The sequence below is a fragment of the Patella vulgata genome, chromosome 1 (assembly GCF_932274485.2).
Source record: "Patella vulgata chromosome 1, xgPatVulg1.2, whole genome shotgun sequence".
Taxonomy (NCBI): Eukaryota; Metazoa; Mollusca; class Gastropoda; family Patellidae; genus Patella; species Patella vulgata.
The window spans coordinates 22,540,434-22,564,827 of record NC_065879.2 but is presented as its reverse complement, the minus strand read 5'-3'; the positions used below and the strand labels follow the sequence as shown (position 1 = coordinate 22,564,827).

Sequence of the window (24,394 nt, the reverse complement as noted above, 5' to 3'; positions counted from 1 at the left end):
TAGGGCCCTCCCTAACTAGGGTACATTTTCATTTTTCTCATCGGTTTTAACATTTTTCTCCCTTTTAATTTTTTCAACTTCTTTGACTTTTATCGCGAGGAGGCTGGCGCCTCCAGCGCCTCAGCTATAAAACGCTTTTGATAGTCATGGACACTTGACATGCTTTGAGAGTATATGTTCACAAATGAAGACCTTATCGCCCCAACAGAACCACTGAGCTGCATCAATCTGATTAAAACACAGATCCAATTTCGTTTCGTTTTTATAGTTCAAAATTTCGATTTTACTTGTCTTTACTACAGTTGGTGTAGGCCATCGAAAGTATAAAAAACGAAACGAAATATAGATCTATATTTTAATTAGATTGGATCTGCATGTGCGACACGCAATAGCGCCATACACTTGGGAGGGGTTGATTGTCAAATTTGACACTTCAAGTCAGGGTTGGTGAAAACTGCCGCTTGCTGGTTTATCCTATCCATGTTTACTTTCCTATCAGTTGTTGCATAAGATTTACTGTTTAGCGTACCTTTGCTTTAGTGTGTTACACGTTTAATTTGATCGGGAGACGTGTTCGTCAACGTCAAACGACACCACTGCAAGAATTGGCCGTGGAACTGCAAGAGGAGTGGGTCAGATTGCCCCAAATCGTGATTGGACGGTTGATTAGGAGCATGCCACGACGAATTGCTGAATGTTTGAGGATTGGTGGAGCAATTACTCATTATTAAGACAAAAATCAAAAGCGTCCATTTTCACTTTTGACAGTGTATCTCTTTGCGAGTGAAATAGGACCGTCAGATAAGCCGCCCATATGAACTGTTTATGTTCATGTGTAGGCAATTGGCCTGTTATTAACATACACTGGTTACCTCTAATAAAAACAGCAGTGCATTTCCGCTGTTTTGTATTGTTTCTGAATATCCCCAACTTTTTTTGAAGAGTATATTATGGATCCTACAAAGTCCTTGATAAAATGTGTAAAATATGTTGTATTTTAATTGTTATCATTTCCCGTGGCGGGATATTTATAGTTTTAATTCTGATAAAATTTTATAACAATTAATATAAACTTCAGATATAATTTTAATTAAACTGGCCATAAAACAACGAAAGAGTCCGACATTTCGGATTATGTCTTATCAAGTAGGCCCATAAAACCTGAGATTTTGCGTGGTTTTGACTTTCAATATTAATTACCTATTACTACCCCCCCCCCCGAAAAAAAAAGAAACTAATTAATTTATTGAAAATAAGCATAGCTATCATATCCTTACTTTTGTGGCATTCATTTACGGGCTGGTGTAAATACAGCTTTTCCCAGTTAATTATAATAATTTTTGATAAATTGAGTTACAAATGTTGTTTTTTCCATAGATAAAGTTTTTTTACACCATTCCTTTCTATACATATCCGCGAATGTATTCTTCTTTATGTACATAATAATAGGCAATGCATTTATTTATTTATAGGCAATGCATTTCTTGATTTTGGGAGTGGAAGGTGTTGTTGTTCTAGCTGTTGTTAGTTACGACATTGTTTTTATATATTCAAAAAGAATTTGCAGAAATTTGTACGTCATGAAGTAAGTAGACGTATAGAATACTGTTTGACTGACGTATATTATTTTACTTATAAATACTATATATATATATATATATATATATAGTATAGTATACTGTACTGATTGACTAACGTATAGGTGATTATAGTTGTAACAATAAGCGAATTTATTAACATTCATAGATTAATTCATGGGATTATTTCGAGGTTAGACACACACTGAATAAACCATTGTATCTCAGTTCAACTTCTGTCTATATCATTCAGTATAGTTCTGAAGATAACATAACACAAATTGGAATCATGGTCATAATTGGACATTTTTGTTGACCTTCGTCCTTTTAATTAAATTGTGTGTTTGACGTATTAAATAATAATCGTGTCCATTTAGCAAAGATTAAAGATAAGTATTTATTAGCAACTTTAAGAGGACGCTTTTGAAAGAGAGATAGTTCCGTCGAGAAGAAAGAACGAATCTTGCATTAAGAAGCTATTCTTCTATTTTCTTTCATTTTAAAAGTAACTATAAGCTGAACGAATTCTGTAAAAATTAATATATTCTATAAATACGTGTACTCGATTACCTTACTGCTCTTGTTATTTATATAGGTCCAGATTATAGTGGAACCGAAAAGTTAGAAAAGTGAGGAATTTTGTTTATTCGCTCCATTTGTGCGAATCCTGGTGTTGCGATTTAGGGAGCCACGGTGGCTCAATGCGTAAGGCATTGACTCACTAACCAGGAGGTCCCGGTTCAATCCCGGTGTTGGCGATGTAGTTTTAATCGCGTATTCTTTAATATTATAGTAAGGTTGTTAAATTGAATAATTCATTAAGAAAAAATAAACAATATAATAAAACGTATTTAATATTGGCATCGAATAAATGTTGTTATAGGCATCATTTTAATGTCATTTATTTGAGCAGAAAAAATGGATGGCATAATCTACTATTGGTCGATATTCAATGAAGAAAAATACTACATATAGTTATATATTTCTATATCAATGAATACTCTGAGCCTTTCTTCTTAATCCCACACATTTTATATTCGATTATAGAAATTGATAGATATAGGTGAGTAAGGTGACCTTATAATTATATAGAGGTACATATCATAAATCTTTAGTCATTGGTTAGTATTATAATGGGAAATATAAGAAAGTCTTCCACATGCTAGAAACGTCATAATAAACAGTAAACACCACATACTGGATTTGACTATCATGACATCGCTGTTAAAACTGAATTGTTTTGTTCATATCGATTTTTTTTCACTAATCTGAGAATGGTAAGTCACCTGGTTCATTATTTTTGGTCATTCGATTCGATGAATAACTTAACACTGAATTAGTAATACTTCAAATAATAGTTTGATATTAGTACCAGTGTTACACAGGGATATATGGCGCTCTTGTTTATTTCTGCTACTTCTCCACTCACGGACCAATATAAACTTAAATTCGTTGAAGGTGTGTTCTGATTTAAATGCTATCAACCATATAACATACGAGAATACATTGGCTGCACTAGTTACAACCGCTGTGGACAGCTTTATTTTACACTTGGACAATATTCAAAGATCAACTCCATGTTTATTGGGTTGACGATACGGGAATCTGCAAACGATGTGAATTGCATCAAACCTGTTAAACCCGTTAAGACATTTCAGTTCCAGAATCATTAAGACTAATTATAAACCACAATTATATTGACATTTTTCGAAATAAGCCCCAGTTTAGGTTTAACATTACGCATTTTATACTTGAAGCTCGTATTCTCCAGATCTTCCTTTATCTATTTTTTATTTCTGCATACTATTTTCATGTCTTTGCTCAGAATAATTTTCTATGCTGTGTTCTTGTATCATTTATTATGTCGGGATTTGTCTGTGCAATCTTCACCTTTTATGATACTATTTTTTTCAGTTGTCAATAATAAAACTAGCTTTGTTACTTCAAGGGATGTATCTGGTAACATCAGAGAATTCAATAGTCAATATCATGTATAAACTGGTAAGTCCCGTTCTATATAATTTGAGTGAAATGTACTCCAGTTGATGGTATAGCCTGCTTGTCTCGAGGTTGGTCTCTTTATATATTAAATTCCCAACTATCTTTCCAAATGGTAAAGGGTATCGTACTCTGTGTTTTGCTGGGAAGTTTAGCTGGGGTAATATGATTTTGATTAAACAGGCGACATATTGTTTCATAAGTATATTCGTTGATAATATTTATCTCTTGTTCTTCAGTTTATCCCATTACTTCGATTTTTTTAGGTGCATAAACCCACCTTACAGGGATGTACAGTAACGCGTCCTTTATCTAGATGTTCTCAACGAGCAGGTGCTTTCCAGTTCAATACCAAAGTTCCTGAAATGGAGATGTGTGAACTAAGTGGGCAAAATAAATGTGAAGGTTGCTACCATAATCAATGGTACGATGCGCCGTGTGGACAAGGTAACTATATTCAAGCAATAAACACATGGATATAATATAACAGGAAATGTGACATCAAACAAAATGGAGGTTAGATGATCCCTTGACGCCGACGTTTGCTGGGGATAATTCCCGCATAATATATTTCAAAACATTACCGTCGCAAAACGATGGCGACGTGAAATCAAGCTAATGTAAACCTTAAAGGAGCTAAGTCTCTAACTCAATATCATCCAAAATCTTCAACATTGAAAACACGATTTATTTGTCAAATTAAATCAACATGAGCTTCCGCCCCAGTTGTATCAAGAGACTCGAGGGACGAGGCTAGACACATTGCACCAAATCAAACGGCGTATGTAGACTGGAATAACCAGACGCTAGAAATTTGCACTCGCTTGAGACTGCTGGCTTATTTCGCCGAACATAACTGATTTGAAATTGGAGTAAAAACGGAAACCATTGAATGTAAATCAGTTTATATACATTCATATTACAGTATTATATGCGTTAGCGATTTAGCTCCTTTAAATCAATCTGATTAAAACACAGATCCTATTTCGTTTCGTTTTTTATAGTTCAAAATTTCGTTTTACTTGTCTTTACTGCACTATGATCTGGAACCCGCTCGTATGACCCCTGACTCAACCTGCCATGTACTAGAGGTCATCGAAAGTATAAAAAACGAAACGAAATATGGAGCTGTTTTTAATCAGATTGCCATTAAATGATCATAATATACTGCAATGGAAACCCTCGAGTTAGTTTATAATAATATGTACACAATTTTGTTATTATTCTTTTCCAAATATTTAAGAATTGGACATCAATTTTGTAAATTTTGTAATTTCCTTCTGTTTTCTGGTACACACTCATCATACTTATTGTTAATCATAAAAGAGATAAATATTTCAAATTATTATCATCAGTGTATGAGGTACCGGTTATTAACTGTACGGAACCACCAACTGATGTATATACAGAGGAAGGCAAGACAGAAGCTGTTGTAACTTGGAATGAACCGACATTAATACATAATAATATAGATCTAGACAGTAACGGGTTAGTAAATTCTGTTTCTCTGATTTAATCAAGTTTTTGTTACACAAGGCTGTGCTTTACTTATGATTGGCAGGCGCGTACATCTCCTACTGACCGCTTCAGGCTATTAAAAAAAAACTAAGTACACACATAACCAGACCAGTGCATCAAATTAGTTGACTTCTTCCAAATTCAAACAATTGTTAAATTCTGTTCCCTGCTAAAAAAAAAAAAAAAAAAAAAATCTTTAATGATGTATAAGGGATTTCATTCTCGATGTACGTAAAGTACAATTTTCGCTTGGCGGATAGAAATCTAAGATATATGCGGCATTCGGAGTACAGAATTATCCCTAACCACACTCACTTAAAGATACATTATGTAAGATTTAAATAAAGAACTGAACGTTCTTGCTATAATAGTTCAAAAATAGATAATGTAAAATGAATATACTGACAATTTTATTTAAATTGTTTTATTCTGAGCTAAGTTATCATGGTTTGTAGTTTTGACAAGATGTGCGCATTGATTGGTATATTCGTGACTTAGACTTAGACTCTCTGCTCTATTTTTAAATTAAATCAATAAATGACTGAAAGTTCTAATCTAGTTAAAATCTGGAGCATCAGATGGCATCGAGAGTTGGTTATTGTCTTGACATGTTAATAATCGCAACTGAGAATTACAGGGTTTTAACTAACATTTTGGTCATTTTAAGAAAAGCGATTGTAAAGTTCAATTTCTAATTCTTCACATCTATTGAATATTTCAAGTTAGTAATTGGGATGTTCAGTCATCTTGAGTACTTGACAGTGTAGGGTTCTATCTGCCACTTCCCACGCCTTCTTCAAAATAATAGGGTTCTATCAGCCACTTTCCACGCGGAAAGTGACAGATAGAATCCTAAAGTGGCATATAGAACCCTATTATTTTGAAGAAGGTGTCCATCAGTGAATTGGAACTTTGTAATTGTGTCGTAGGCGTAAGACCACAATATTTTATTGTTATAAATCCTGTTATTAGATAGAACTTTGTAATACCAACAATTTCTACTATCGAACTCAATTTTGACCTAAATGGTGTAATTCTCAGGTCGCGAAATTTCTAATTAATAATTTATATAACATCTAAGGCCTAAATATTTTAATATTTTGACAGGATATTTCTCACAAGTGGTTACGGCAAATCTGGAACTGCATTTCCAATTGGAATCCATAAGATAATGTATAGTGCCACTAATAAACTTGGCTTTACACAGGCGTGTAGTTTCCAATTTGAAGTCAAAGGTATGAAATACGTTAATTCAATGAACTCACCGATGCGTAATTTCTGATTAATTTAAATCATGCTGTGGTCATTTTAGGGATTATATGTATTGTACTGGCTTTCTATGAATAAAGGTTTTAAATTTTCTTGTAATTGTCAGGATTCAGAATGGGATTTTAAGTCAATACAATATTTTGAAACAATCAATGACAATTTTTATTTCGACGGTTAGCCATGCCCTGCTAGGTAGGAATATTTTACCGGGACAATTATGCACAACAAAATGAAGATACTGGTAGATTGGTATTCTGAAATTAAATTGTTTACCGAGTCGACTTCTTGACTTTTCTCAGCGAGATGTCGAGATTATAAAATGGCCCCAACAGTCTTCCATAGGTGATATGTCATCGTGTGTCGGTCGGTATCAGTCATTTACAAAATTTAAAGAACATCAAAACATACATGTACTATATCTACAGCTTACACGTGCCCTGTCCCGACCTGGCCAGACAATGGAAAGAGAATTTGTGATTCATCTACACCATATTGGGGAACTAGGTGTAAGTTTGTTTGTAATGCAGGATATAGTTTAAATGGAGCAAATGAAACCAAATGTCTGAACAACGGTCAATTTGACCAGGAAGCGCCGACGTGTGAAAGTAAGTTAATTATAGGAACTAAACTTGTTTGATTTAGGTCAAAATGTAATAAAGTGTTGAAAGAGTTGATGTATTTAAATGCTAGCAGATCAAACATATTCAGTCCAATGGGACACTATCCTGGTTGCGGATCTCCAAAAAACGGACTGTGACACAATGGTGACACTTAACCAATCTGGACTTTCACGCTGTGTACCTTTTTTACTCAATGATCAAGCAACTTTGGAACACTTTGTTATTATAAATCTGTTTAAATAACTTTATAGCATCCATGATACAAAGGTTATATACAGGAAACTACACACAGAACTATGACATAATACCCCCGTCAGACCGGGGTGGCGTCCTTACTGCGCGGTTACGGCGACGGACAATGGTCTCCGAGCGCGTCAAGTTCGCCATAAGCGTGGTAAAAGCGTGGTGGATATTGTACTGTGGTCTCTATCATCGCCAAAGATCGCCGAGTCAAAACAAACGTCAGGTTTCTGCGATCTCGCCAAGAAAGCTGTGAGAACGGGACTTTTTTCAAGTTTGTTATTTTTTGGGACATTTTCTCGCGCTGTGTTCACGTTTGCCGGCGACTATTAATTTTCCATTCTTTTTATATTACATATTATGTCACTATGTTTTCATGTTTCGTATTGTAAAGATAGATCTAGTTTAATATTTGACACGACTATAAGGTTAGCATTGGCAAACACTTCTTAGCAACATCTGATAGGACGGATGGAGCTCTTCCATTTATTAACATCTGGTGGGAGGGAATTTACGCAACGGTTAGAGGGGGGTAGTTTGATCATATTGTTACAGGACCAAGACTCAAATTGTACGCCGTGTCACTTCATCACTGTATTCTTGTCTAAATGACTACCTGTAGGATGGTTACACAAAAAACCTGTTGTACTCTTTGGGAAGCACAAGGTGGCGGCCCTGTCTCAGATTTAAATTGCCCAGTGGTGAAGGCAGATAATCCAAGTGACCGTGTTGGAAGCGTAGACAGTATGTACATTTATTTATCTGTTCATTGTATGTCGTGTGTATATGTAATGTTATAGATGCAAGTCCACCATCTATCACATGTTATCCACCATCTAGTCAACTCTTTAATGCTGATTCTGGACAAACAACTGCCGTGATATCGTGGTCACCACCGATAGCTTTAGATACATTTGGGAATGAGATACAAGGAGTCAAACAAATTGCTGGTAAATACTCATCTGGTGACCAGTTTCCTAAAGGGCTCTACCTTATACAGTTTGAAATAATAGATGGAAATGGTTATAGAGACAACTGTTCTTTTAATTTTGAAGTTGAAGGTATACGTACAAACCACTTAATATCTTGACACTGACACTCATGATAATAAAAAAGTGTTATTCTAATTTAAATACCCTGTGTAATTAAGCACATGTAAGTAAAGTAAAGATAGAACAAAGAAAGAAGGGAGAGAGAGAGAGAAATGGGGTTTAACGTCCACTCTACACAAACTAGGTCATTTCGGGACTAACACATGGTTCAATTTTATTTCAATAATTCGCTTGCGCGTAGGGGTCTTTAGCTGTGGGAGGAAACCGGAGGACCCGGAGAAAACCCACGAGGTTGGACAGCGACCCTACTCCTTGTCACGTACAACCGGGGATTCGAAACCCCGCCAGTTGACTCAATGACAGACCGTATGATACAGCGCGCGCGTGCTAACCATTCGGCCATCCAACCCCCCCAAAGAAAGAAGGGATAAGGACGATGGTGGTATGAAATCAATAGATACCAATGTAAACTTGGCATTCAAGTTAAGTTAGCATAAAGCGATTTGAATAATTTTTGAAGCAATATGTTTTTTTTTTTAAATAAAAACACTTTTGACCATATATGGACTTAATCTTTATTCTAGCGTGTTGTGGGTTTAAAATTAAGTTTCATACATATTCAGGAATACAATATTATCATTATTTCAGTTGATCACTGTAGTGTTCTTCTTGCACCCATTAATGGTCAACTAAGTTGCAACCATCAAGATTTCAGAAGAGGAACCCAGTGTAATTTTCAATGTAACCCTGGTTACACCGTCAATGGTCCTTCTGTTACTAATTGTTTGGATACTAAGCAATATGATAACCCCAAACCAACATGCGATGGTAAGCTTACTCTTAGAAAATTAAAAATGAACATATTGAAAAGTTTGGTCAAGTTACCCCTTATTCTGAGCGAAGTCTCGACTATCTTTTTATCTACTTAACATCGGAGAGTTCATTATGGGCTTTTCATGTTAATAAATAATAAATTATATAACATATGAAGCCAGAATGCGACTTTAACAAAGAAAACGATATACGATCTAATAAACTTATATTACCAATGTATTATATTTTGTGGTGTTTTTAAAAATCTATTTGTTATTACCAATAGCTATTACATGTTCACAACCAGTCTCTAATGGTACCTATATCAGTTGTAGTAATGGTCAATATATCAACAGTCAGTGCACCGTATGGTGTCAACCCGGTTATTCCCTTATAGGATCGCAAACAACTAGTATATGTATAAATAGACAGTGGGAAAATGGAATACCCCAATGTGCTGGTAGGTTAAACAAACTAATTGTTCTTCCATTTCAGAATGTATTTAGATTAAATATTCTGAAGATCAAAGGAATATGGATAATTCTGTTATAACCAGTCTCTTTTCACTAATATTTCCCAGTAATGCTATACGGAAGCCGCTCTATGTAAAGAGCACATAAAATGACCAAGCAAAAATATATGTACTTTTAGCTAGTTTTTTCGATATCGAATTTGGTTACTCCAGTCATGGTTAATTGATCTGGTGTGAGAAAGCCGATCGTTAGATATCGAACCAATATTTTATTTCATGTTTTAAGATTCAGAAGCACCAGTATTTGAAAACTGTCCGACATCGGAGCAAATATTTCTGACCGCCAGTGATATCCATGTGTCAACAGTAGCTACTTGGAGTAACATCACAGCCAAAGATAACTCTGGTATAGTTAGTGTCATTTTGAACAGTACAAAAGGATCCGGAGCAGTCTTTCCAGTTGGATCAACAGCGGTAACTTACGTCGCAAAGGACTCTGCCCAGGAAGCAATCTGTACCTTCAATATTGTGGTAAAACGTCAGTATCTTTAGATATATCTCTCAAATTATCGCTTAAAATTCTAAAATGGATTAAGAACGGGCGTAATGTAAAAACCAGTATAAGTTAGAAATGAATAAAGGAGCCACAGTGGACTTAGGCGCTACATGTATCATTTTTGCATAGGGCGACAGAATACCGACCCATGACTAAATGTCGTCTGGTGTTCTCAGTGACAACCTCCACTAAGAAATTTGATCTATGAAAACGAAACGAAATAGAATCCGCGTTAATGCGTTTGCCTTTTTTTCCAGATTTACGATGTATTGATCCTATGTTTATTGATACCACTGTACGATATAGTTGTGGTGGTTATACACGAGGTGATCAATGTAATATCACGTGCTTACCTGGTAAATCTCTGGTGGGATCAACATCAATAACATGTGAAGACTCTGGTAGTGAGCCATTAAAGGCCCAGTGGAACTTGAATGGTAACGGGGAACCCACTTGTCAAGGTAAAAATATTTTAATGTTTATATCAAAATAAGAAAACCGAGAACTATAAACTGGTTGACTTTTGCCAATACATATCCAATCGGTTGCTAGTGAATGTTACAGGTGATATGAAACCAATATAGCATAGTACGTTTTTGGGGTACTGACAGATCTCTTTACAGCGACATAAACAATAACTACACTAGGAATATAATGCGCAAAGTGCTAAAATTTAACCGGAACGTAAAGATGAAAAGGTGAATCCACAACTGTTAACTGTATATCTACAACCTAAGGACAAAATTGATCTCAAAGATGAACCGATTCTGTAAGCCAGCTTGAAGTATGTTGAAACATTAATAATGATCTTTTAAAAAGTGATTATAAACCTCTTTCATTAGATTTTATGTTTGATTTTTTCGATAATAACCCGTTTTAGTTGAGTATTTTCTATTATATAAAGTCAGTATTGAGTTGTAACCGATTTTGTGTTCTCCTGTCGATTTCAACAAAAATATAACCAGAGTTTGTCCTCATCATTAATGAAAATAACACATCAGATCAACCCAATACAATAATTTTATTTGACTTGAATCAAAGAAGTTTATTATTTTTCAAGATGAATAGGGAAAGTATGAGCTTTAGTAAATGTTAACTGAGTACTGACAATGGTATATTATAAACAGTATTTGGTAAAAGATGTACTACTATATAATGCATGGGTTTTAATGCTTAGCATTCAGTCTTCTGTTATTTATTTTAGATATACCATGTGTGGATTTACTGGCACCAGTACAAGGAACAATAACATGTACAACGAACTCTAATATTAAAACTTGTGAGTTAATATGTAATGGACAGTATGATTATCCTAGAGATGTTAATACAGTTTTAACATGTGATATAGAAAATAATGTATGGCAACCAACCAATAGACTACCTGATTGTACAGGTAAGTGCATAACAATCTTTCTAATTGTGCAAGTAAGAAGTTCAGATTAAACTACCTAATTGTGCAGGTATAGCGCGTGAGTTTTGGATCATAAACTCGGTCATTCACTCAGATGCCATGGTTACCATCTCATGTTTTCATGTGGCAAACGTTGGTTCACCTGTGTACCCTCTCTGGTTTCAACGACCCCCCCCCCCCCCACACACACACTGGTTAAACTCCCTAAGCACAACGAAGTTATAGAAATAAAGACACACCATATGTTGATCCTGGAATGTGTTGAGTGGACGTTAAACAGGATTTTGTTCTCTCCTCCACTCACAGATAAAAAGTTTGCAACACACATGTCTATGGTGGCGGAATTAGAAATAAATGACGGTTCTTGTACTGACCAAACTCACATAGACCAAATAAAAGCTAACTTCATGAATAGTCTACATGATACTGGTACGTGGAAAGATGCATGTTTACCAGGCAGACAGTGTTCTATAGAACGTCTTCAAGTACAATGTTCAGAACAAGTCGTCAGAAAGAAAAGACACGAGGTAATTTATGAAACATTGAAGAATGTGATGGATGGTATATCAGGGCTTTTTTTATGCCTCTCAATAATGTGCAAATTTCAAATGATATTGATATTAACGACCGGAAATACCTTTTTATGCCTCTCAATGATGTGCAAATGTCAAACGATATTAACAACCGGAAGTATCCTTTTTATGCCTCTCAATAATGTGCAAATTTCAAACGATATTAGAAACCGGAAATACCCTGCACCTGCCGAAAGTACCACTCTATCCGCGTATTATGATTATGTAGCCGTGATAAGTGTGATACTTTTAGTAACAATAGACGCACTATTGGCAGAGATGATAAATGTTAAAGCTGTGGTGACCACTGATTTTGAATCAGTGGCGTTCAGATGGTTTGTGATGCCGGGGCCAACTCCTATATGGTATGCCTCCAGGACTCACGTATAGAACCTAGTAGTAGTCTACTGAGAAATGTGAGAAAGCTAGATGCTTTAGATTAAGCTGCACAGTTTGTACAACGATAATTAAATGGAAGCCCCATCTGTCCCGCAGCACGCCATTATTTGAAATATATTTAATTTTAATACAGAAACACCGTCGTTAACACATATGTACTATTACAGGATTTTGAGGTTCGTCATATTTATAAAAGACAAACACAAAAGGCCATAATTACCTGGCAATTCCGTATAGATTTTGATTTAAATGGTATGACTATCGAAGACGCAAGATTTGAGCACGAGTTTTATCTTAGTGAACTTGCACTGGCCATGGAGAATGACATCTACAGTGCGACGTTTGATAACGCCTTTCCCGGATTTTCTTTAGGCTTTTATTTTTACCAAAACCCCGCCGAGTTTGTGTGTGGTGTGGGAGAATTTGTCCAGTTTGACACTGGAACATGCCGTAAGTGATAAAATATTTCTTTTAGAATGGGGAATTAAATATCTTGTGGATGATATACCTTTGGCGTATAATACTTTAGATTTATGTTTCTAATGTGGCTATAAGCACAATAATTCCAGCATTTCTTTCGCGAATTAACCTACAAGTTATGTCGGCCCGTAAAACCTGGACAAGATAGATATCGAAGGTTCTTTCCCGTCCACACTCAGGGCAAGAAATGTCTTCCGTCAGGATAAATTTCCGAAATAAAAATCTGAAATCTACACAGTTTTACCACCCTTTTATAGAGGACGCAGAAATATTCATAACTATAATTTTGTTAAAATTTCTTCGCGTAATTTTATTCCTTATATTAAATGTATTCAGTATATTATTGTTATTTTAGAATCATGTGCAGTTGGAAGTGTGTATAATAGTATCAATGATATTTGTGAGGAGTGTCCCCTTGGTACTTACCATTATAACAGCACGTGCGTACCATGTGACGGAGGAAAGACAACTCTACATGCAAGTTCTCATAACATTAGTCGATGCGTATGTAAGTACATTTATTAAAATAGATGATTCTACTAAACGGACCAGTGGCACAGTTTTTACAGGTGGGCAACAGAAAGTATATTTTGCCAACTCATATTTTTTGGGCGATCTATTTGACGTAATGTACTCAACCCATTTATCACTGGTCACGATTTGACAACTCTAGATTCAATATCTCACAATTAAAGATTTTGTTAGACTTTGTTCATAGGTAATTGTTCATTCTTGAAAATAGAGCTATGTGAGTAGTCCCAAGCAATGGACCCATATAAAATGTACAGCCATGCATATTTCAGCCGCAGGTATCAAGAGATTCCTGCTGATATACTACTATAAAATGATTCTAGAAACAGTAATTTCCAAAATATTCCCATGGGCGGGCGGTATCCCCCCCCCCCCCCCCCGCCCCCTTAGGATGGATTTAAAGTCTGCCAACCCACTCAAAATATAGTCGACGCGCCACTGCAATTGAGTGATAAAATGAAAACAATCGTCAAAAACAATAATATTCAGTTTATCAAATAAAAGTAAACTATAATATCACAGTTTATCAGCATATTTGAAATTTTAGTGTCCAGTAAAGCAATAGTTAGAAAAAGCAGATGTACACTGACAAAACTACACACGGTGGCAGCCTTGGATAAACAAACATAAGCGCCCGTAGTTTAACTGTAGAATTTACCACGGCGCAAATGGCACAGTCACAAAGTGGGGACCCACAGTACACGAGAATAAAAAGCCCCAACGAATATATAATTTTTACTATTAGTATTAATAAAAAGCCCCAACAAATATATAATTTTTACTACAGTATTAGTATTATTTTGGTATTAAAGGGTCGATTTATTAAAATAAATTTTTAAATATATTTCAGGGCTCCATAAATTTTTCATTGCGGAGGGCCTCCAAGTTCTTAATCCACCCGTGTTCCGTGGTATTAGTAGCATATCGCCACAATATATACCAAAAACTAATAAAATGTTATATTATTTTGTTATTATTGCAGCACAGTGTGAGATGGACAAATTTTCAAGCACTGGATACGAACCATGTTATAATTGTCCAACTGGTAGTAATAGTAGTATCAGTGGTAGTAAGAATTGTACCAGACTTATTGTACAACCTCCTTCTCCTGTTGGTATGTATTATTCTATAGAAAGGAATCATAGGCCCCAGACAAAAATACTTGTTCACAGTAAGAAAAGTTAACGAGGCAAACGTGGTCATTAGCTGTGCATTATCTATAAGGCATTTTAAATCAGCTACTCCATGTATTGGAAAGTGCCAAAACTCCACATCGATAGTATGTGTGTAATGACAGCCGCAGTCAAACGATTATGGACTAACTGTCATCCTCCATTTACATTTGATTTTAACTTTCTGCATTATGTATTCCTGTATTGTGCCATATTCCATATTTTGGGGAGCCGCGGTGGCACAATTAGTAAGACGTTGGCTCGTTAATCTGGAGGTCCTATGTTCGATCCGAGGAAATACCGATATAGCTCATTGCGGCTCTCCGACGTGGTTCCCTACATGTCAGTGATACAGGGCAGAGGGCCTGGCAAGGAACAACGTATAGTCGTTCGCATGGGACGCAAAACTAAGTTCCTGTATACACATTGACGCGCACGTAAAAACGTAAAAGAGCCCTTGACAGTTGGAAGTTAGAATAAGAGTAAGCCGTAGTGCCGCTGTCCGGGCAAAGGCCCCCCCCCCACTATAGCACACTGTATGACATATGCCTGTATTTATTAACCCAGCCGATGCAGAACAGTACGACGTTAAACCCTATATCATTTCATATTTCATATATATCATTTTTGTACAGTGACCCGAAAACTCCAATCTGCATTTCTCGGTAACATTCCGATATTATCGAGGATATCATTTGCACCAAATGGTTAAGCCAAAAACTAAGAGAGATTATTGTCAATTCCGATATTTTCCGAGTATTTATCGAGGATATCATTTGGACCGAATGGTTAAGCTAAAAACTAAGAGAGATTATTGTCCATTAAGAAATGAGATCCAGTTTCGGGAAAATTACTAAGCAATAATTATAGCTTGTTTGTTTTGATTGCTAATTTACGGTTTGTTTTCTTTTAAACGAAAAAATAATCAAAATCTTGCATGGTAGTTCTACGTTTGACAATATCTAATTCAATTAATAGAAAACTGTAATTTTTTTCCCTTATTTATATCACCATTTTTACGCCCGTAATTATTGTTTTTATTTGAATTCATTTATTAACTAGATTATTGTGTGAATTCTCCGTGTGGGATACATCAGTGTCAATCCAAGTCTAATAATTACGTGTGTGTTTGTAATATGGGTTACCGTGGTAATACCTGTCAAACGCCTCTAGATCCATGTACATCTCATCTGTGTAAAAATGGCGGAACGTGTATCAGTAACCCATCTGCAAATGCGTATACATGTTCCTGTACGGAAGCCTATGGAGGACAATATTGCGATCAAGAAAAAGGTAATGGTATAATATGCTGTATTTCTATTAATATAAAAAAATTTAATGTAATTTTATTGTCCCATTCTTGCTCTTGTGGTTATATATCTAGCCCCCACAAAGCCCAGCATACATCATTTATCACTACGTCATAAAATAAATACGGAGGTTACATATTTAACATTCTGTTCAGAATAAAATGTTGAAATGTTTGATGTTGTGTTATTTCGACAAGGATTATTTTTACTTCAAGTTTCATATTTTGAAAATAAAATCGGTTATATTTCTGCAAGAGCATATCATGGTAATTTCATGAACCATCATTTTGTTGTGTCCTTATGGACTCCTTCTTGATTAAATAACTATCAAACAGTTATATGGAATCTATTTTCAGCATCAAGTGCATCACAGTGGGGTGAATGGCAGTTTTGGGATCCATGTAGTGCTAGTGATTGTGGTGAAGGTGTTGAAACTAGAACACGTGTTTGTGTTTTTGACACAAATCAAACACCCTGTAGTGGTAGTTATGACGATAGTCGTCACTGTAATCTACCTAGCTGTCAAGGTAATGATTATTGTTCCGGTTACTTAATTGAATATTATATTGTGCATATATTTCATATCAATCAGATTCAGATGTTCTTTCGGTTCATTTTTCGTTTTGTTTCATTTTATATTGCGTATTTTATGCCGTAACAAAAGAAATGAACTGCTCTTAGGAGTTCATTTTTCGTTTTGTTTCATTTTATATTGCGTATTTTATGCCGTAACAAAAGAAATGAACTGCTCTTAGGACACAGTTCCTGGTCAAACATATTTTACCTATCCCACCCCATAAGCTTAATGAACAATACTATGATTTTCAGATTGTTCTTCCAATGATCTTCAATTTCCAGCTGGCACAAAGGTAACATGCTCCAGTGTAGGATCTAATTTAACATGTACTGTTAGTTGTGATGCCGATTATGAATACAACTCTTCACTACCTGTGCATACATGTTCTAATGGTGTTTGGTCTCCAGGAAGGGCGGTAACTCCCTGTGATCGTGAGTATAAGGACTAGGATTGGTAAATATTTCCCCTTAATTCGGAACCCACAAATGTATAGTTTTCTACGTACGGTACAACCCCCCCCCCCCGTGCCCTCTGTGTATAACAATTAGAGAACTAGAATCGAAGGGGCCTATTTGAGCTTACATTCTTTTGCCAGGTATAACATAGTTTACAAATATTATGGTATTTTATGTGTAGTAAATTGGCAAGCACGAATATATGCTGTTTCCCAGAACACTCGGGGGATTTTGTCTGAAGCTCGGTATTTAAATTAATTCGCAGGCAAAAGAAAGCTTTTTCTCCAAACTTTGTACACTTCGATCAATATGTGTCAAATCAAAAAGTAACAGAAATGATATGATATTGGGGAATGAAAATGAACCCACTCATAAATACAACCATTCTAGATGAAATAAGCTTTAAATATGTTTTTTAAAGGATCAGCAGGCTGGTCTGTTTGGTCTAACTGGACAAGATGTTTATCATGTAATGACAGTCGTACCAGAAGTAGAAGTTGTAACAGTCCACCATCTTCAGCCAGTGTACAGCCATGTTCTGGTTCAAATACCGAAACAATGCCATGTACTCAAGATCAAGAACTGGGCTGTTCAGGTAAATAATTGAAATGGGTTTAACGTCCTACTTTTCTGCACTAATCGGGCTAATGAAGATTGGCGTACGCCATACAGTGTATTATGAGGGAATTTTGCCCTGACAGCGGCACTACAGCCTACTTTTATTTCGATTTCCAACTGACAGAATTTTTAGCGTGCCACCCGAACGACTAAACGCTTTTCCAAGCCATGCTGAGCTGGAAATATCATTTTGTTTTTTAGACTGTAATGAATCCGATCTTGTAGCTGCTTCGGGTGCTGAAGCCAACTGTACTGGTACTGCTTCTAGTATGACGTGCGAAGTTTTGTGTAGTCCCGGTTTAGTCTGTCTTGAGATACCACCAGTTTATCGCTGTAACTATGGTTACTGGACGCCCTCAAAACAGTTGATACCATGTACAAGTAAGAAATAAATCATTTTTATACGCCCACATTTTCATGTGGACGTATTATGCCGTCGCCCCTGTCCGTCCGGACGTCCGTCCGTCCACAATTGTTTGTGGACTCTCTACAGGTCACAATTCTTATCTGATTTTGACGAAACTTGAAATATAGGTTTATCCCCAAAAGATCTCGGCTGCTTTCGATATTGGCATGTATCGGATCGAAACTTCATGGATTATGGCCCCTGATTGTACGAAAAATCACGTTTTTAGCTTGTGGACCCTATAGAGGTCACAATTTTTATCCGATTTTTTTGAAACTTGAAATGTAAGATTATAACCCAAAGATCTCGGTTCCTTTCGATATTCGCGCATATCGGACCGTAACTTCCAGAATTATGGCCCCTGATTGTACGAAAAATCGCGTTTTTAGCTTGTGGACTCTATAGAGGTCATAATTTTTATCCGATTTAAAAAACCGCATTATTATATCACCGTTACACCCTACGGATGGCTGAGTTCGAATTTCGTGAAAATCGGCCCAAAATTGACAGACAAAATGGCCGCCGTTTGTTCTCAAATAGCGTAAAAATATGGTATATCAAGGTTTTGGACCCTATAGAGGTCACAATTGTTATCCGATTTTGTTGAAACTTGAAATGTAAGTTTATAACCCAAAGATCTCGGTTCCTTTCGATATTTGCGCATATCGGACCGTAACTTCCAGAATTATGGCCCCTGATTGTACGAAAAATCGCGTTTTTAGCTTGTGGACCCTATAGAGGTCATAATTTTTATCCAATTTAAAAAACCGTATTATTATATCACCGTTACACCCTAAGGATGGCTGAGTTCAAATTTCGTGAAAATCGGCCCAAAATTGACAGACAAAATGGCCGCCGTTTGTTCTCAAATAGCGTAAAAATATGGTATATCAAGGTTGTGGACCCTATAGAGGTCGCAATTTTTATTCGATTTTGTTGAAACTTGAAATGTAAGTTTATAACCCAAAGATCTCGGTTCCTGTCGATATTTGCGCATATCGGACTGTAACTTCATGAATTATGGCCCCTGATTGTACGAAAATACGCGTTTTTTTAGCTTGTGGACCCTATAGAGGTCATAATTTTTATCCAATTTAACAAAACATATTATTATATCACCGTTACACCCTAAGGACGGCTGAGTTCGAATTTCGTGAAAATCGGCCCAAAACTGACAGACAAAATGGTCGCCCTTTGTTCTCAAATAGCGTAAAAATATGGTTAAAATCAAGGTTGTGGACCCTATGGAGGTCACAATTTTTATCCAATTTTGTTGAAACTTGAAATGTAAGTTTATAACCCAAAGATCTTGGTTCCTTTCGATATTCGCGCATATCGGACCGCAAATTCCTGAATTATGGCCCCTGATTGTATGAAAAATCGCGTTTTTAGCTTTTGGACCATATAGAGGTCATAATTTTTATCCGATTTAAAAAAACGTATTATTATAATACCGATACACCCTAAGGATGACTGAGTTCGAATTTCGTGAAAATCAGCCCAAAACTGACAGATAAAATGGCCGCCCTTCGTTCTCAAATAGCGTAAAAATAGGGTACATCAAAGTTGTGGACCCTATAGAAGTCACACTTTTTATCCGATTTTGTTGAAACTTGAAATGTAAGTTTATAACACAAAGATCTCGGTTCCTTTCGATATTTGCGCATATCGAATTGTAATTTCCTGAATTATGGCCCTTGATTGTAGGAAAAATCACTTTCTTCTTAGCTTGTTCTCTATCCATCTCCCGAAAATGTGGGCGTATCCTGCCTGGCAGCTGCTGGTTATATTAGATATTGTACTTCAGATTGAGTGATTAAAAACAAATACTTTGTAGTATTGATTTCTGCAAAAAAATGGTTCAATCGTATGCTACGTATCACATATTTTTGAAAATAAAGATGTTTAACCAACACAGGCATGTTTTAGCAAAAGGGTTCTAGTACAGACCAACACAGCACAGACAATCCAAAATGTAGAGTTAATGACAAATATATAGTACCAAAATTCACCCGAATGTCAACGATTAGCTACTTGAATCAACCACAGGGAAATAGTTAAAACCTGTCTCGTAAACTGCACCCGTTACACTTTGTAGCACTGAAGCCAAAACTGGAGAAGATTAACGGAAGCAACAATGTCCCAGTGAAATTAAGAATGTATATATATAGTGACATAAGTGTAATAATGTATATAGTCAATGTGTATCATACCATGCTACAATGTATTAGCCGCTTTTACTACGTCAAATGTGGACATTTATATTTTTTGTCAGTTTTCTCCATTTTATCCTTCTACACATTTAGCACAAAAATACAGTTCTTAATCGTTTTGTATGTTTTTTTTTCTAATTTGTTAATCTCTTATATTAAAGAGAGTGTCGTTTATTTAAAAATCCTGTCAGATCTTAACTGTCGTGGAGACGAATAAAACAAAATTTGAACTATGGAAAACGTTGTGTTTTAACCAGATGGCATTTAGCAACAACATCCACCCAGCTTAACCAAACAAACCGTTACGAAAGATTAAATTCATCGTTTTAAACAGCTACATTTGGTGATTAAACTTTTGTAGGTACTGTTCCGGCACAATCCGTGAGTCTTACTTTTACAGCTACTTATCCTAGTGTATCCTGCTCTAACCAGACGCTGATGAATTCCATAAAACAACAGCTTGAACAGAAGACACTTATTCTAGATTGTCTTAATAAATCCTTATGTTCTGTAAATATTAATACTGATTGTAACAGTAATATAAACACAGGGAGAAAGAGGCGCGCCACTGGTGATACCATTGTTAACATGGCTCTTACATCCCAACAAAATGTGGGGAATTTAGATTTGGACCAATACGTCAACAATGGCCAAGGTATCAGTTTTTTTTAATTTCTCCTTTAAAAAGAAGCGGGGTTGGGGCGTTGGGTGGCCGTGTGGTCCAACGCTTGCGCTTTAGATTATAATATCTGTCAATGAGTCAAGCGAGATGGTTTCGATTCCCAGCTAAGAAGTAGGGTAGCCTGCCCAACCTCGAGGGTTTTCTTCGTGTTCCCACGTTTCCTTACATTGCTAAAGATACCCACGCGCAAGCTATTTATTGAAATAAAATGTTATCTTGCTATGTCAGTCCCGAAATGACCTAGTTTGATGTTAAACCCGATTTATCTTCTCTCTTTGATGCTGATATAAAACGGATTTACTTTAGGGTGTGAATCAGTATGACATCAGTCGAACTCTATTATGCATAATGATATTGTACTCATTGAGAAGGTGTTGTTATTGTTGATCTTCGGAAATGGTTAATCGACTCACTATTAAGTGCCCTATTCAGGTTTGTCATAATATTTGAAAATCCTTTCTTATACACCATTAAACATATACCTCACACCCTTTTGTTGTTATTAACGTGTTTCAGTAAGTTCCACTTTACAACAGCTTGTAACTTCTTTGGATACCATGGATAAATCCGCCCAGCAGATTAAAGATGACAGTTCTTTCTTTAGTGTAAATACAGACAATGGTCCCACTTTACCAGGTAGTATAGAAGCGAACGGTGTCATCAGTTGTACTGGACAATCTATCAGTCTGGCTGGAGTGTGCAGTAAGTTAACGTTCTCAAGTTTATCACAATAACCGAATATGTGTATCACGTGATATAGCTTCATTAACAGTTAAAAACGCCAGAGCCTCGATCAAAATACCACGGTTTAGTTTATCCTGTTGCCCCTTTCAGTTATACCCCTCTCCTCACCCATGCCATGCCGTGTATTTCATTAACCTTCATATGTTACTTGATCATATCACCCCCGTTTCTGATTCTGATAGCACGAATGTTGGGACCAAGAAAATGCTCTTGAAACTAATGAAAATTAAGTCATTGACTAGAAGTTACTATTCTCTTTGATAATTAAAATTACATTGGTTGGATCCAGTTACCATAATCATTTTGGCATAACCCCACTAAAGTATAAAATGTGGAGTTAAAACTGATCTAGCTGGTTCTAATGTTTTCAAACAGTTGAATGTCCACCTGGAACCCATCATAACGGAAGTAGTTGTGTATTGTGTGAAAGCGGATCCTACCAAGAGTTGTCTGCCCAGAGTTCGTGTAAGCCATGTCCAAATAGTGGAACAACAGTCACGGTTGGCTCCTATGGAATCAGCCAGTGTACAGGTATATTATAGTGTGTTAATAAATTTTCCTATTAATCTAATTTTTGGTCACCCTTAAAACATTAAACATAAAAGTGAGCAGTACCTTTGGGTAATCTAATAGTGTTATATTGTTTAAAACATCCCGTCAGGAGCCAAGCAGAACAGTTTGCACCAACCTTCTTATTAGAGCTGACTATAAAGATTTACAATTTCGCTAAGAAAATATATTTATATATTACACGGTTGGTAGTTTATGGATTAAATATATTATTTGGTATTCTTTCAGGGGTTTCTACTTCCATTGCACCATGTGATGATAATATGCTGATTGCTATAATAGTACCTATTGTGTTGGTTATATTAATCGTTGTAATCGCTATTCTGGTATATATTTAGTAAGTAGCCAAATAGTTTTAACATAAGGCATATTATTTGTTCAATTCCTGGGGTTTGATCCCACGATTGTGTGTGGCTAGAGTAGCATGTATAACCTAGTGATGCTTCTCGAGATACACCAACTACTATTACTGGTATTAACGTCCGCTTCCACCGGGGGTGATATCGTAAAAAAAAGATCCGTGTGATTGCAAGACCAAGCTTAACGTAAGTGTATGGTGAGGTGGGGGGGGGGCCAAAAATACAGCCAATACCCCAAACTAAATACTCGTATGAGTCAATAGAGATCTAGCGGCTAATATACTAGGGCCGTCAGGAAAGAAACAGTTGTCGCCTGGCTTCCCAGATACACAGATGTCCTGCCAATTTTAAAGACCCATGTGTACTAATAACGAAAGACCGGGAATGAATTTGCTGTCCAGGTAACAGTCTCCTCAAAATTTAACTAAAGATAAAATCCAATTTTAGTAGATACTTCAATTTTGATTGGTTAAGCACTAAAATCAATCTAATATTATCCAATCAAATTACTAAAATTTGGATTTTATCGTAGTTAAAATTTCGTGAAACAGGCCCCGGCACTAGAAAACAGAACATGAGTTACCTGCCTTTTCCTAGAGCTCTTATATTTAGTAGATATTTACGGAAGTGTATTTAACGAGTGTCATTATTTTGTTTTTTACAGCAAGAAAAAGAAGGGAAATGCAAAAATTTCTGATGAAGAAAATAAAGAATTGAAATATAATGGTATGTTTATCTTCGTTACTTAGTCAAATCTGATTACAATACCGATGTAAATTTCGTTTGGTCTTTCTCGTCTTTTTCATACTATTGATGACCTCCGATTGCATACGTGAATTTTGACTAAATGACGAGAACTATTTTTATATATGTATATATATAGGGAGCCATGGTAAGGATGCTAGATTCCCGACTAGAATGTCCCAGGTTCAAACCCCGGTGAGGGCCGAGAAGAATTTGGGGATTGCCAGTTGTCTGAGTTGGCAAGTAAAAGTTTTGCCAGGTCCTTATCATGGGTCAGGTAATTGCCTACATCAAGATATCCCTGTAGTCAAGACAAATAAACAGAAATTTAAACTGTGAAAAACGAAACAAAATAGGATATATGTTTTAATCAGATTGGACCGAGTCGTTTAGATTTCCCTTTGTCACCCTCAGTATGTGGATTCCATGCTTTGGGTTCGCGAGTTCGATATCGAACATCAACACCCCTGTCACAGATGCATCCTATTGATTCCTATTGAAACACTCAATTAAGCAACAACGTTATAATTATCTAAGTTTGTTTTATTTATTGCAGGAAATGGGAATGGAGCAAAGTCCATGAGATCAGGATCAATTATCAAAGTACATCGGGGATCATCTGTGGCCCCATTGTCAACGACTAAATGAATCAAGCTTGACGATTAGAAATACAAGAAAATGATTTATTATAGCTAGCGGGAATACTTTAACAACGGTTACAAATTTCAATACGTGTGGTTACAAATTTCACAGACGACAACAGCACCCACCATTTATTATAAGATATATTTCTCGTTACGGTTGTAGATAAACTGCATTTTTAATTTTACAGTCAATTATCAACTGACAGTTTTATGTCAGAATACAATAATTTTGTTGCTATTTAATATTTGTATCAAAAAGATATAGCATTTCCAATTGAGATAGTTTAATTCAATAAAAGTTTATTATTAATGTCCCTCGTCTACTATTTGTATTTCATTGACTACACATGTTATAACCTTATTTAATAAATATACTGAGCGCCATGGAAAAC

At 36.0% G+C, this 24,394-nt stretch overlaps 2 protein-coding genes across 2 annotated transcripts; both read left to right on the top strand.

Moving 5' to 3' along the window:
• The first annotated feature begins 9,884 nt into the window (after positions 1 to 9,884).
• LOC126811612 (uncharacterized) lies at positions 9,885 to 14,500 on the top strand. The gene is made up of 7 exons (XM_050537358.1): positions 9,885 to 10,097; positions 10,373 to 10,576; positions 11,320 to 11,508; positions 11,833 to 12,053; positions 12,665 to 12,947; positions 13,333 to 13,489; positions 14,491 to 14,500. Exons 2-7 carry the CDS (start codon positions 10,393 to 10,395, stop codon positions 14,498 to 14,500), a joined length of 1,044 nt encoding a protein of 347 aa, XP_050393315.1. The 5' UTR covers positions 9,885 to 10,097; positions 10,373 to 10,392.
• LOC126826427 (neurogenic locus notch homolog protein 1) lies at positions 14,497 to 24,311 on the top strand. Its single transcript, XM_050555578.2, has 12 exons — positions 14,497 to 14,622; positions 15,743 to 15,973; positions 16,347 to 16,517; positions 16,819 to 16,998; positions 17,444 to 17,617; positions 17,842 to 18,021; positions 20,621 to 20,914; positions 21,458 to 21,643; positions 22,061 to 22,216; positions 22,484 to 22,592; positions 23,279 to 23,340; positions 23,915 to 24,311. The coding sequence occupies exons 1-12, from the start codon at positions 14,502 to 14,504 to the stop codon at positions 24,004 to 24,006; spliced, it is 1,956 nt and encodes a 651-aa protein (XP_050411535.1). The 5' UTR covers positions 14,497 to 14,501; the 3' UTR covers positions 24,007 to 24,311.
• The last annotated feature ends 83 nt before the right edge of the window (positions 24,312 to 24,394 follow it).

What these genes read in the sequence shown, in the direction of transcription:
- LOC126811612 (XM_050537358.1), top strand. Translation starts at nt 10,393, where the DNA reads ATGTTTATTGATACCACTGTACGATATAGTTGTGGTGGTTATACACGA. An exon ending in TAGACTACCTGATTGTACAG is followed by an intron (nt 11,509 to 11,832) that starts GTAAGTGCATAA and finishes CTCCACTCACAG; the next exon opens with ATAAAAAGTTTGCAACACAC. An exon ending in TCAGAAAGAAAAGACACGAG is followed by an intron (nt 12,054 to 12,664) that starts GTAATTTATGAA and finishes GTACTATTACAG; the next exon opens with GATTTTGAGGTTCGTCATAT.
- LOC126826427 (XM_050555578.2), top strand. Translation starts at nt 14,502, where the DNA reads ATGGACAAATTTTCAAGCACTGGATACGAACCATGTTATAATTGTCCA. An exon ending in TGGAATCAGCCAGTGTACAG is followed by an intron (nt 22,217 to 22,483) that starts GTATATTATAGT and finishes GTATTCTTTCAG; the next exon opens with GGGTTTCTACTTCCATTGCA. An exon ending in GCTATTCTGGTATATATTTA is followed by an intron (nt 22,593 to 23,278) that starts GTAAGTAGCCAA and finishes TGTTTTTTACAG; the next exon opens with CAAGAAAAAGAAGGGAAATG.